This window comes from Lucilia cuprina, chromosome 2 (genome assembly GCF_022045245.1).
Source record: "Lucilia cuprina isolate Lc7/37 chromosome 2, ASM2204524v1, whole genome shotgun sequence".
Taxonomy (NCBI): Eukaryota; Metazoa; Arthropoda; class Insecta; order Diptera; family Calliphoridae; genus Lucilia; species Lucilia cuprina.
The window spans coordinates 64,161,351-64,176,579 of record NC_060950.1 but is presented as its reverse complement, the minus strand read 5'-3'; the positions used below and the strand labels follow the sequence as shown (position 1 = coordinate 64,176,579).

The 15,229-nt window shown below is 32.7% G+C and overlaps 1 protein-coding gene across 1 annotated transcript in view; it reads left to right on the top strand.

Moving 5' to 3' along the window:
- The window catches only part of LOC111684874 (GTPase-activating protein CdGAPr), a 51,716-nt gene extending 41,528 nt beyond the window's left edge, over window positions 1–10,188 (top strand). The window contains exons 3-8 of the mRNA XM_046945193.1: window positions 2,890–4,178; window positions 4,237–5,268; window positions 5,342–6,166; window positions 6,230–6,710; window positions 6,770–8,901; window positions 9,991–10,188. Coding sequence (XP_046801149.1) covers window positions 2,890–4,178; window positions 4,237–5,268; window positions 5,342–6,166; window positions 6,230–6,710; window positions 6,770–8,901; window positions 9,991–10,069 — 5,838 coding nt within the window. The 3' untranslated portion in view covers window positions 10,070–10,188. The remainder of the gene's footprint in view (window positions 1–2,889; window positions 4,179–4,236; window positions 5,269–5,341; window positions 6,167–6,229; window positions 6,711–6,769; window positions 8,902–9,990) is intronic.
- The last annotated feature ends 5,041 nt before the right edge of the window (window positions 10,189–15,229 follow it).

Genomic DNA, 15,229 nt, shown 5'->3' with positions numbered 1-15,229 from the left:
AGAACTGAACTAGAACTGAACTAGAACTGAACTAGAACTGAACTAGAACTGAACTAGAACTGAACTAGAACTGAACTAGAACTGAACTAGAACAGAACAAGAACAGAATTAGAACAGAACTAAAACAGAACTAGAACAGGATTAGAACAGAAATAATACTGAACAAGAACTGAACTAGAACCGAACTAGAATTAAACTACTAGTATACAGTTTTATAAGACAAAGTTTTCTTTAAGTTCTAGTTCCTTTACACCTCTGCATTAAACCATAAACATCCTTTGTTTATTTTCTCTAGCACAAATCCTCTACATACCAACACATGGACAAAAAATTCTCTGTTTAACATGTACATAGTACAATAATGAAAACAATTTTACGCAATTCTCGTTGTTGTCTTTTTTATTTTCATCATAATTTCCGCAACATTGGTGGTTCTCTCCCTCTCTCTTTGCTCAATAATAAAAACTACAACATTTAGAGAAAAGGAACTGGGTCAATCTGTGTGTGAGTGTCAGAGTAAAAAAGCATGTCGATATCAAATAGAAATGTTTAGTGAAATTCCAACTAAAAAAGTACTTTTTTTCGTAAAACCTTGTACAAAAGATTTAACGCCGTATTTATAAAGATATTAATCGCTTACTAAAGGTTTATGAATATGGGGATTAATTTTCTACTTTGAAAAAAGTACTTTTTCACTTCCCGAAAAAGTACTATTTTAACAGAGTACAAACATATTTAGATCCCCTTAATAGCTATAAATACTGTTATTTAAGATTCATTATTATTTGTTTTTTATTCTTCTACTTTTTTTTGCACTAAATGTGTTCACATTACACTACAAAAGCTGACAGCTAAATGCGCAAAATGTTTTGTGGAATTATTATTTTAATATTTCTTCTACATTATTTCCTTGTGCGTTGTATATTTGATGTTATCCTTTTAACATTAACAATTTATGTTGAATTCTTTTTTGCATATTTTCTTTAACATATTTTTTTGGTATTAATGCAAAAACACAGCTTGAAACGTGCGAATATGTTTTTGAAACTTTTTTACCCGTTCAGCTAGAAAAAGGGTTGTTCACAAAAAAAATATATATATAAATATATATACTTACATGTAAATTTTAAACACAAAAAATTTATTACTTTTCCAAGTGACCTAGAAATAACTAAAGCATAAATTGTGAAAAGATCTTTGAATTTTTTTTTTAAATAATTAAATTTTTACAGAAACTTGCCTAAAAAAGTAATAAGTAGACAAAATTTTTTTAAGAAAATTATGTTTAGACACAAATTTTATTGAATATTATATCTAGACAAAAATTTTAATAACATATTTTGTTAAGACATAAATATTTATACTTTGCTATGTATTCAGACATAAATTGAACTAGAATTGAACTAAAACACAACATGAACTGAACTAGAACTGAACTAGAACAGATCCAGAACAGAACATAATCAGAACAGAAATAGAACTGAACTGAACTAAACTGAACTAAAACTGAACTAGAACTGAACTAGAACTGAACTAGAACTAAACTAGAACTGAACTAGAACTGAACTAGAACTGAAATAGAACTGAAATAGAACTGAACTAGAACTGAATTAGAACTGAATTAGAACTGAGCCGGAACTGGACTGGAACTGAACTTAAATTGAACTATAACTGAACGGAACTAGACATGAACTAGAATAGAACTAGAACTACACTAAATCAGAACTAGAGGGGAACTAGAAATGAACTAGAATTAAACTAAAACAGAACTGGAACAGAATTAGAACAGAACTCGAAAAGAACAAGAACAGAACTAGAACAGAACTTGAACAGAACTAGAACAGAACTAGAACAGAACTAGAACAGAACTAGAACAGAACTAGAACAGAACTAGAACAGAACTAGAACAGAACTAGAACAGAACTAGAACAGAACTAGAACAGAACTAGAACAGAACTAGAACAGAACTAGAACAGAACTAGAACAGAACTAGAACAGAACTAGAACAGAACTAGAACAGAACTAGAACTAGAACAGAACTAGAACAGAACTAGAACAGAACTAGAACAGAACTAGAACAGAACTAGAACAGAACTAGAACAGAACTAGAACAGAACTAGAACAGAACTAGAACAGAACTAGAACAGAACTAGAACAGAACTGAACAGAACTAGAACAGAACTAGAACAGAACTAGAACAGAACTAGAACAGAACTAGAACAGAACTAGAACAAAACTAGAACAGAACTAGAGCAGAACTAGAACAGAACAAGAACCGAACTAGAACAGAACTAGAACAGATCTAAAACAGAACTAGAGCAGAGCTAGAACAGAACTAGAACAGAACTAGAACAGAACTAGAACAGAACTAGAACAGAACTAGAACAGAACTAAAACAGAACTAGAACATAACTAGAACAAAACTAGAACAAAACTAGAACAAAACTAGAACAGAACTAGAACAGAACTAGAACAGAACTAGAACAGAACTAGAACAGAACTAGAACAGAACTAGAACAGAACTAGAACAGAACTAGAACTGAACTAGAACAGAACTAGAACAGAACTAGAACAGAACTAGAACAGAACTAGAACAGAACTAGAACAGAACTAGAACTGAACTAGAACTGAATTAGAACTGAACTAGAACTGAACTAGAACTGTACTAGAACTGAACTAGAACTGATCTAGAACTGAACTAAAACTGAACTAAAACTGAACTAAAACTGAACTAGAACAGAACTATAAGTATAACAGAATTACAACTGAACCGGAATAAAACTAGAATTAATTTTAAAATTTTCCTTAATTCATATTTTACAAAATATATCCTGTAGTTTCCGAATGTTATTAATCTCTTCCATTTACTTCTACTTTCTCTATTCACAGAAAACGTGTCGTTTTCCAAAACTCGAAGAATGTGCCCATTTCCACTATGAACGTGTCCAATTGGGTCCCCTCTCGGTACGTTTGGTCGATGACAAGTCGGAATTGCTTAACAGCAGTATTGCTTCGCAGTCGATAGGCGGTGATATAGCAGGCACTGCCAATTCTTCGCAGGGACCCTCCTCACTGCGACCCTTTTCACCTTCCTCCTGTTGGTTTATAATTAAAGTATTTCCACACCGTTCAGATCCCTTTCTAGTTAAGAGATCTTTTGATAATATGCAAATGTTGGATGAAATGTTACACAGATGTGTTTATGATCGTAAAATAAGCGGCCTTAAGAATCTTAACGAAATGGATTTTAAAAGTGAGGAAGATGTCGAATATGCAGTGGCTAAATATTTGGAGAGATTTTCTAAAATAGCATCTGACTCACTGACCTGTGGTACTATCTTGACTTGGCTGCAATTGGACAATAAAGGCAGACGTTTACCATTGGCCGATGATGATACTATGAGGACAATAAATACACCAGCTGTAGGGGCGGCCTATGGCGTAAGACGTTATCAGGCACAGGCCTCAGATGAGATATCCATAGAAGTGGGAGATATGATTTCCGTCATAGATATGCCTTCGCCCGCAGAGTCTATATGGTGGCGTGGCAAGAAATCGCATTTACAAAAATCACACTATGAAGTGGGTTTTTTCCCTCAATCTTGTGTAGCCACCATAGGCGATAAGATACCCAGACATTTTCCAATGCCTGCCCCCTTAGTGGGTCAAGTAGAGGTCTCGCCCACTAAACCAGTTTTACGCAAACATGGCAAACTCATAGCCTTCTTTCGTTCGTTTATCTTATCAAGACCCTCAAGACGTAGACTTAAACAGAGTGGCATTTATCGAGAGCGTGTATTCTCCTGCGATCTCTCAGAGCATTTACTAAACAGTGGTCAAGAGATACCCATGGTTTTGAAGTGTTGTGCAGAATTTATTGAGGAACATGGTATTGTCGATGGCATTTATCGTTTGTCCGGTATAACCTCTAACATACAAAAATTGCGACGGGCCTTTGATGAGGAAAGAATACCAGATTTGGGTAATCCAGAAATGAAACAGGATATACATGCTGTCAGCTCTTTGCTGAAAATGTATTTCCGTGAACTGCCCAATCCTTTGTGCACTTATCAGTTGTATGACAATTTTGTGGAAGCCATACAGGCGAAAAGTGAAAGCAACGAAAGATTGAGATTGATGAAGGAGACAGTTTTGAAGTTACCGCCCCCTCATTATAGGTAAGTGTTTAAAATCGCTTCTCTAGACAATTTTTAATGAAAAATGTTCTCTTTTCAGAACTCTCAAGTATTTATCCGAGCATTTAAATAAAATCTCTCAATACTCCGATCGCACGGGTATGACTGATAAGAATTTGGCCATAGTTTGGGCTCCCAATTTATTGCGTTCGCCCGCCTTAGAATCCGGAGGTGTGGCCGCCTTAAGAGGTGTTGGTGTACAAGCTGTTGTTACGGAATATTTAATACGCAATTGCCATCATATATTCGATGCCTTGGAAGAGGCCACTGCTCGTTTAAGTTATATAGCTACCCAGGGAGCCACCCCAGTCTCTTTAGCTGCCGATAATCGTTTAGATTCCTTGACAGATTGTGAAAGTTTACTGGTAGAACAACGAGAACACGATCAAAGTCTTATGTGTGTGGAAAGGCCCAAAAGTCTAAGTGCCAGTGGACCTAAACTCATTAGCCTGGAAGAAGCTCAAGAAAGACACATGCGCTATGATGGTTTCGATATGAAACACTCCATGCCTATAAATATGATTTCTAGCGTAAATTCGGGTCAAAATATAGGCTCCTATATAGAGGTGGGCGGTGGCCCCTCCTCCTTACCCGATAAATATCATACAGTTCTCTCAGTGCCACGTAGTTGGCAAAAACGTAAAACTCACTCTTGGAAATCGCTATTTTCACGCAATCAACGACCCGTTAGCAATGGAGCAGCTCATGAATTGAAATCATCCATAGTGGTGGCCTCACACAACAACGATGAAGACTCGTCTTCACCACCACCACGCCATAAAGAAGCTACTCAAGTAACATTTGCTGACAATGACTCAATAATCGGTGTTAATGGTAAACCCTCAAAAAGTGCTCTAATGAAGCGTGATGATAAACACAAATCGATTGAAATGTTTGAAACGTCACGCTCTTATTGTGGTGAACCCAGCAGCAAACCCATTGAGGTGTGTGTACGTTCGAATTCTATTGATAGTTTGCGTACAGCCGGTCACTCTAGATCAGTGTCACATGATTCATATTTTGATTTGTTGCAATCACCGCAAAGGGGTCATATGACTACGTGTCCCTCAAGGTATGTACAGAATATGTCCTTTTCTTTTTTGTGAAACTCTATTCTAAAACTTTCATTTTGTTACTTTAAACAGAGAACTTTCCGAATTGGGTCTTAATTTTGATCGTGAGGAACCTGAAATGCGCATTTTCTCTGAAAGTGAATCATTAGTTAGTTCTCCCCGGGTGGGTAAAGAGAATATACCTCCCTCTTCGTGTGCCACCTCGAGACGCATAATGCGTGCTCGTCCCGAGGAATTCTCCAGTCAAACGAATAGTGTTAATCCCAGTCCCAAAAAGCAACCACGTCTCAATTTACTACTCTCACCCAGTACAGCAGCTAGTCCCAGTAATTGGTCTCAATCCTCCGCCAATGGAGGAGAATGTAATAGTGAAAATTGTCACGAACATAATGGTGATGAAAGTTGTTGTAAACGTTATAAACTAGAAGATCAACTATCCGATATACAATTCATAGATTGTGGCACTCCAGAACATGCAGTGCCGCCCACTACAACACAGACTTTATACACTAGTGTACAGGTACATGCTCCTCCTAAAACCTCATTATCGAAGTCATCACTCTATGGTTCTACGGAAATAGCGTCACAAAGACAACAGTCATCAACACAGGAAATGGTTAAATCAAATGCATCACATAATACAAATTATACTTCATCTTTAAGTTCACGTTATAGTTATCCTTCGGTACCGTTGGGTTCAAAACGTAAAGATCAAGATGCCACAAATGCGTCAGCCATAACAGGAACCAAAGAACGTTTTAGTTATCCCGGCTCAAATGTAACAGCGGATAGACGTTTTTCCTCTAAGGAAGCTATGAGCAAAATGTTGCTGCAAGAGGCAGAACAACAGAAAAAAGAAGAGGAACAGCAGCAGCAACAGCAACCCGGCAAGCAAAGGTATATTTTTTCATTAAATTACAATAGAAACTTTAATTATTCTTCTTTATTTTTATGTTTCAGAACCGTTTCCTTTAGTGCCAGCAGTCCGGCTTCAAACAGTTCCGGCAATAACTCTCCCAAACCCACAAAACATCATTTAACCGCCAAACCTGCTTATGATTTACTTAAAGTTAAAAATCGCAATAGTTATTGTGCTCCCCAGGAAGGCTTATTGCAGGAACAACTGCTGCGCAGTTATTCAGGCGATATAACCAAAGAAAATTTACATAAATCACTAACACACAATGAAATGGAACAATCCAAGTTATCGGTGACACCCTCATCACCTATACAAAGTCCACGTTATTCTTTGCTAATGGGTGATACAAGTTCTGAAAATAGTTCAGCGGTTACAACGCCACAACATGATTTAGAACCCTTAATGGTGAATTCAGCCATGTCGGGTATATCTGCCGCCTCTTCAAATCAAATGCAACAAATGTTGTTGGGTGTGGAGACCTCTTCGTATTTGGGTACTTCCCATGAATCTTTGGGATCAAATGTAAGTAGTTTTTGGTTTTCAAAGATAGAAATTTTTCATTTTTCATTTTCCCCTCACAGTTACATGACAAACGTGATATGCAGGCTTTAAAGCGTGAACTATCTTTGGACTTAAACACTGTGGGTGGCTCTAAACTTACCACCGCTGATATTAATATACAACGTAATCAAAATTTAATTTCTCCTAATTCAAATTTCACCGATAACACTAGTCAATCGGTAACGCCCAGTGAATTTGGTTATCAAAACTTGCAGCGTCAACTGAGCATGCACTCACTTATCGAAACGGAAGAAAATTCACCAGCCTATGAAGAATATGAGAATACTCCAAGTAATCTTAATTCTCCTTTAAAACACATAGCTAGTCCTATCAAATCTACCATAAGTATAACATTTAATTTGAAATCACCCTCAAGAGAAGCGGAAGATTCTTCTAGTGATAAATGTGCTGGTGTTAAACCATCATTTCTAAGAGCCAAAGAAGATAAAAAACCAAGAACAATATTGGAAACATCATTCGATGAGAATACTGTGTATGAACAAGTGAAATTCTTTAGGAATTCGGTGACAGAAGTCAATCAATTGCTTAATGAGGATCGTAAGTTTTTGAACAGTGAATTGGAGAATTTGGCTGAAATAGAGGAATTAAGTGAAAGCGAAAGGGAATCGGATAAAGAGCTAATAACTCCAGTAGAAAATGTAGATGATATACAAATGTCTGATGAGGAAAAACTTTTGTATGAGAATGTTGAATTGCGCAAACCAAAAAGTGTTTATGAAAACATGATGGGTGAGAGTATGAAACAGTCGAAAACGGATGATTTTCAAGATCCCGAAGTAGAGCTGGATAGTTTGGATAGCATTAAAGATCAAGAGACCGAAACTATAGAGATTTGCAGTTCGGCCAGAAGATCTCCTTCGAATTTCAGTGTCAAAGAGTTGGCCAATAAGTTTGAGTCTTCACCCATTGAACAAATGCCGGCATTTGATTTCTCTACACGCAATTCTATACGAAAATCCACACCACCACAGCCAAATATTAATACTCATCCCGAGCGTCATGGCAAGGTGCCTCAGACATCCTCCCTCAAACAGAAACTTAATAAAACACAACAAATAACCAGATCTCTAGATGAAAATGCTTTTATAAGAGAATTTGGCAATAAAAATCTACAAGAGTTGCAAATCAAAAGTTCCCAACAATTGCCTGAACTCTCAGAGTCGCATAATAGAAGAAAAAGTTTTGATTTTACCCGGCCCAAAACGTTAAATCCCCCTAAAAGACTACCCGGCATGCCGATAACTGAAGAGCATTTTCCCTCTAAAACTACAGAGAAATCTCTATTGAGAATTGATTTACCCAAAGAAAAGAATTTTAATAATTTGGACAATGACTATGACAGCAGTGATTTGAAAATAACTCCTACAACCGAAAATAGAATCTCCCTCATACAGAATAATGTACAACCCGAAAACTCTCTGGATCTTAATAATTCCAATATCAGCAACTCTAGTACCAATCCACCTTTAAAAGTTCTTTCGGGTGTTAAATTGGACAGAGAAAGAATTGATCGCATTAAGGAGGAAAGACGCCAACAACTAACGCAAAAATATCATACTGATAGTTTCAAATCGAAATCGAAATGTGATTTAAATTCCTCGAAAAATGAAGATGAAAAATTTGTTTCCGACAACACCTCACTAAGAGTTAAATCAAAATCTCGTGCTGATATGCGTACTCTACAAAAAGACATGGATAATCTTAAAGAATTTGGTAGAAATCCTCCTTCTTCTGCGGTATCCGAAACCACTCTTAATATACAACATCGTGTTAGAAGTATTTCAGATGAAAAAAATCAAAATAATTATGTTGAAACAAATGCTAATAATACTACCACTACAACAACAACGACGGAGACCAAAGATTTTATTAAACGTTCTCCTCACTCACAGCATTCTCTGCATAAGATTATTTCACCCAATAGTCCCAGTGAACAGGAGGAATTTTCCGCTCGCGCTACAGTACAAAAATTCGAACGTAAAAGTATGGATTTTGTTAATGGTGTTAGTGTTGGAGGAGGTGTAAATTTGAATAGCCGTGAAAGGCCTAGACAACAGGAACCGGGTAGTGCCACTGGATTGACAACTTTAAATACAACAACTACGACTTCTAGAAATAGTTTAGCAGCAAAGTTAGTATTACATTTATTTTTCTGTACAGAATTTTATAACAAAAAGAACAAATATAAAACTAGAACGGAACTAGAAATGAACTAAAACTGAACCAGAACAGAACTACAATAGAACTATATCAGAAGTAGAACAAAACTGGAACAGAACTCCGACTAAACTAGAACAGAAATAGAACAGAACTAGAACAGAATTAAAACTGGATTAAAACAGAACAGAACTGAACTAGAACTGAACTAGAACTGAACTAGAACTGAACTATAACTGAACTAGAACTAAACTAGAACTGAACTAGAACTGAACTAGAACTGAACTAGAACTGAACTAGAACTGAACTAGAACTGAACTAGAACTGAACTAGAACTGAACTAGAACTGAACTAGAACTAGAACTGAACTAGAACTGAACTAGAACTGAACTAGAACTGAACTAGAACTGAACTAGAACTGAACTAGAACTGAACTGAACTGAACTGGAACTGAACTAGAACTGAAATAAAACTATACTAGAACTGAACTAAAACAGAACTAGAACTGGACTAGAACTGAACTAGAACTGGACTAGAAGAACTAGAACTGAACTAGAACTGAACTAGAACTGAACTAGAACTGAACTAGAATTTAACTAGAACAGAACTTGAACTGAACTAGATATGAACTAGAACTGAACTAGAACTGAACTAGAACTGAACTAGAACTGAACTAGAACTGAACTAGAACTGAACTAGAACTGAACTAGAACTGAACTAGAACTGAACTAGAACTGAACTAGAACTGAACTAGAACTGAACTAGAACTGAACTAGAACTGAACTAGAACTAAATTAGAACTGAACAAGAACTGAACTAGAACAGAACTAGAACTGAACTAAAACTGAACTAGAACAGAACTAAAACTTATCTAAAACAGAACTAGAACTGAACTAGAACTGAACTACAACTGAACTAAAACTGAACTAAAACTGAACTAGAACTGAACTAGAACTGAACTAGAACTAAACTAAAACTGAACTAGAACAAAACCGATATTAAATACATATTAATATTTGTAATTAAAATTTAAAAATTTTCCTTTAATTTCTTTCTTTTACAGTCGTGAAAAAATTTCACCACAATTTTCTATACGCGATGTCACAGCCATGTTTGAATCTCGTTCACAAAATCAACAATAATTATTATTAAATTAAATTCTTTTTTTTAAGAAATATTTATAAATACAACAGATAGATATATAACAAGAATAACAACAAAATAATATAAAAATTATAACAATAAAATACTTAAAATTTTTGAAATTCTATTCAATAATTATTATATATATAAATAAATAAATTATAAAAACATAAAATATTAAAAAAAACTACTTGCTCCTCATAAGGTAAAACAATAAAAAAACAAATGAGTTAAATGAATAGAATTTTTGTTAAAGAAAACAATATTTAAATAATTAAAAACTATTTTGTTTTGATTGAGAAAACAAAATTAATTATGCTTTTTTTTAAAGATAAAAGAATTAAATAATTTATAGTATTAAATAAAGAAAACAAAACATCACTTAAAAGTCAAATAATTATATAAAAATTAAAACATTTTTGAATCCAAAGATGATGAAATAAGACGGTTTTCCTTTTTTTGTATTAAAAGAAAAATAGAAAGAAATATAAAGTTTATTTTTAAAAATACTCATTTATATAATTAATAATTTAACAAACAGCAACAAAAACTAAATAATTTGTAAATTTTATTAAATAATTTTTAAGTTTTAATGAAAAGTTAATATAAGTTGCAAACAGCAAAAATTGCAATATTTTGTTCTTAATGTTAATTTAAAAAAAAATTCTTGTTTTTAGCGTTAAACTTTTTTATGGACAAAATTTAAATTTTGAATTGAAAAATTTGTTTTTATTTTAATGATTATGATTTTTTGTTTGTTTGTTTTTAATTAGTTGTTTAATTGTGTATATTATTAATATAATTTATTGTTAAAAGTTTAATTATTCATTTACTCTTATTATTATTATTATTATTATTTTATTGTTTAACATGTCTATGACTTATTTTTCTTAAAAAAAACTAATTTAATTTAATAATCATAAGCATTTTAATTAATTTTAATTTAATTTTTTTAATTTTTTATAAAATTATTTAATAATTTGTAAAAACTTTTTAAATTTATATAAATATATTATAATTAAAAAAACTAAAGAAATTAAAACAATTTAAATAAAAAACAGAAAACTTTTATTTAAAAAAAAACATCTTCAAGCTAAGAATTTCTCCTTTACAGCTGAAAATATCTTACAACTAATATTAAAGGAAAAAAAAAGGAAACAATCAAATAAAACTAAACTATTAACGAAATTTATTAACAAAACAAACATAATATTTAACAAAATTAATACAATTAACTTTAATATAAAACTAGTGTTGTGGCGATATTTTTCCAAAACTAAATCAGACTTTAAAATTTTGTACCCACAAAAAAAACTTAAATCGTCTCTAAATATATAAAATTATAATCAATATATACATTTTTATATCAAAACATGGGGGAGTCTTTAAGAAAAATTTAAAATTTTTATAAAATTTGAAATTTTTAGTTTTAGTTCAGTTTTAAAACTGAAATAAGTTTTAGTTCATTTCTAATTCAGTTTTAGTTCAATTCCAGTTCAGTTTTACTTCTAGTTTAGTTTCAGTTCTTTTTCTGTTCTAGTTTAGTTTTAGTTTAATTCTAGATCAGTTGTAATTAAGGTCTAGTTCAGTTTTTGTTTACTTCTAGTTAAGTTCTAGTTCAGTTCTAGATCATTTCTAGTTCAGTTCTAGTTCAGTTCTAGTTTATGTCTAGTTCAGTTTTAGTTCAGTTGTAGTTCAGTTCTTTTTGAAATCTAGTTCAGTCCGAGTTCAGTTCAGTTCTAGTTCAGTTCTAGTTCAGTTCTAGTTCAGTTCTAGTTCAGTTCCAGTTCAGTTCTAGTTCAGCTCTAGTTCAGTTCTACTTCAGTTCTAGTTGAGTTCTATTTTAGTTCTAGTTCAGTTCCAGTTCAGATCTAGTTCAGATCTAGTTCAGTTCTAATTCAGTTCTAGTTCAGTTCTAGTTCAGTTCTAGTTCAGTTCTAGTTCAGTTCTACTTCAGTTCTACTTCAGTTCTAGTTTAGTTTTAGTTCTGTTCTAGCACAGTTTTTGTTTAGTTCTAGTTCAGATCTAGTTCAGTTATAGTTCAGTTCTAGTTCAGTTCTAGTTCAGTTTTAGTTCAGTTCTAGTTCAGTTCTAGTTCAGTTCTAGTTCAGTTCTAGTTCAGTTCTAGTTCAGTTCTAGTTCAGTTCTAGTTCAGTTCTAGTTGAGTTCTAGTTTAGTTCTAGTTCCGTTCCAGTTCAGTTCCAGTTCAGATCTAGTTCAGATCTAGTTCAGTTCTAGTTCAGTTCTAGTTCAGTTCTACTTCTAGTTCATTTCTACTTCTAGTTCAGTTCTAGTTCAGTTCTACTTCTAGTTCAGTTTTAGTTCAGTTCTAGTTCAGTTCTAGTGCAGTTCTAGTTCAGTTCTAGTTCAATTCTAGTTCAGTTCTAGTTTAGTTCTAGTTCAGTTCAGTTCTAGTTCAGTACTAGTTCAGTTCAGTTCTAGTTCAGTTCTAGTTCAGTTCTAGTTCAGTTCTAGTTCAGTTCTAGTTCAGTTCTAGTTCAGTTCTAGTTCAGTTCAGTTCTAGTTCAGTTCTAGTTCAGTTCTAGTTCAGTTCTAATTCAGTTCTAGTTCAGTTCTAGTTCAGTTCTAGTTCAGTTCTAGTTCAGTTCTAGTTCCGTTCCAGTTCAGTTCTAGTTCAGTCCTACTTCAGTTCTAGTTCAGTTCTAGTTCAGTTTTAGTTCTGTTCTAGCACAGTTTTTGTTCAGTTCTATTTCAAACTAGTTCAGTCCTAGTTTAGTTCTAGTTCAGTTCTAGTTCAGTTCTAGTTCAGTTCTAGTTCTAGTTCTAGTTCAGTTCTAGTTCAGTTCTAGTTCAGCTCTAGTTCAGTTCTAGTTCATTTCTAGTTCATTTCTAGTTCAGTTCTAGTTCAGTTCTAGTTCAGTTCTAGTTCAGTTCTAGTTCAGTTCTAGTTCAGTTTTAGTTCAGTTTTAGTTCAATTGTAGTTCAGTTCTAGTTTCGTTATATTTCAGTTCTACTTCATTTATACTTCAGTTCTAGTCTAGTTGTAGTTCTGTTGTAGTTTTGTTCTAGTTTTGTTCTAGTTCTGTTCCAGTTCTGTTCCAGTTCTAGTTCTATTCTAATTTCTAGATATTCGAGTTCGGGTCTAGTTAAGTTCTGGTTTAGTTCTACTTCAAATTTAGTTTTACTTCAGTTTTAGGTCCAGTTTAGTTTCAATTCAGTTTATGTTGTAGTTCAATTTAGTTTTAGTTCAGCTCTTGTATAGTTCTAGTTCGGTACTTTTCGGTTCCGTTCTTTTTTAGATCTACTTCAGTTTTAGTTCTAGTTCAGATTTAGTTTAAGCTTAGTTTTTGTTCAGTTACAGTATTGGTTCATTACTAGTTCAGTTGTAGTTGTATTCTAATATACTTTTTAATGACTCCCTACCCTCAGCATAAAAGACAACCTTTAAACTAAATCTATTTAACCCATGGGAACCAAAAATTGTAGCTAATAACACAAATACAACAAATTATAAAAAAAAACATAAAATAAATGTTTGAAAACCTACATAAAACACAAAAAAATAAAAAATCTATATTAAACTCTTCAATTAATAACAATATCAATTCTTAAAATTCTTCTCCAAACCCCATACAAAAAACTTTAATTACAGGACTGCAGGATGTTGCCAAATTTTGTTTAGCGTGAAGAAAAAGAAAGAAAAACTAAAACCTAATTTTGAAAATTAATACAAATTCAAGCATAAAATATACACATTACTTTTATAAATATAATAAAATAAAAAAGCTTTAAACAAATTTTATAATACTAACAAAATATATTAACAAAAACTAACGAAAATCCTTTCATTAATCCAATCTTAAATTAATAACAAAAAAAATATTTTATACATTTGATAGAGATGTTGACCAACAACAATATAAAAGAGAGCAAAAACAAAAAAGAACAATCTTCAACACAGTTAAAAAGAAAATTTCATTCTTTTTTTATTTGATAAACAAAAAAAATGATAAAGAAAAATAATAAATAATTTGTTCATATTCAAATATAATCGTAAAAATATAATAAAAAATAGTGTTTCATTTATTTTATTAATGAGAATGTTATTCGTACATTTTATTCAACAGCATACTTTAATGACGCAAAAAGAAGTTGCCACCCGCTATTGATTAAAAGTTTAACACATAGGTTCGTGTATTTGCTTAATATGTTAAACCTAAAAGTATGTTAAGGTTTTTACAATGGGTATTGTATTGTCAGTTTAACATATCTTTGCTTAAGAAACGTAGTTTTCATTTAGAATTATAATTCTGTTTGATATATTACATTGGATATGATGCGACCTCTTTGGTGTTTGTTTGGTACAAAAAATTAGTACTACCAAGTATATGATAAAGTGCTACCAAAGTTGCTTTATTTGTAAATAATGTAACCAAAGGCCGTTTCTACATTATTATAAAAACTATTGACTAAACCATAGACTAGATAATAGACTAGACTACAGATTGGACCATAGACTAGACAAACGACTAGATTTTAGACTAGACTATAGGATTGGCTGTAAACTAGATGATATAACAGAATATAGCCTAGACTATAGACGAGACTAAAGAATAGAATAAAGACTAGACTGTATACTAGACTAAAGACTACACTTTAGACTAGACTATAGACTACACAATAGACTAGACTATAGATCAGACTATAGACTAGACTATAGACCAGACTATAGACTAAACTATAGACTAAACTATAGACTAGACTATAGACTAGACTATAGACTAGACTATAGACTAGACTATAGACTAGACTATAGACTAGACTATGGACTAGACTATAGACTAGACTATAGACTTGACTATAAACTAGACTATAGATTAGAGTATGGACTAGACTATAGACTTGACTATAAAATAGATTATAGACTAGAGAAAAGACTAGACTATAGACTAGACCCTAGAATCGACTATAGACTAGAATTTACACAAAACTAGAAACTAGACTTGACTATAGACTAGATTATATACTAGACTATAGACTACACTATAGACTAGACTACTGACTAGACTATAGACTAGACTATAGACTACACTATAGACTAGACTACTGACTAGACTATAGACTAGACTATAGACTAGACTATAGACTAGACTATAGACTAGACTATAGACTAGACTATAGACTAGACTATAGACTAG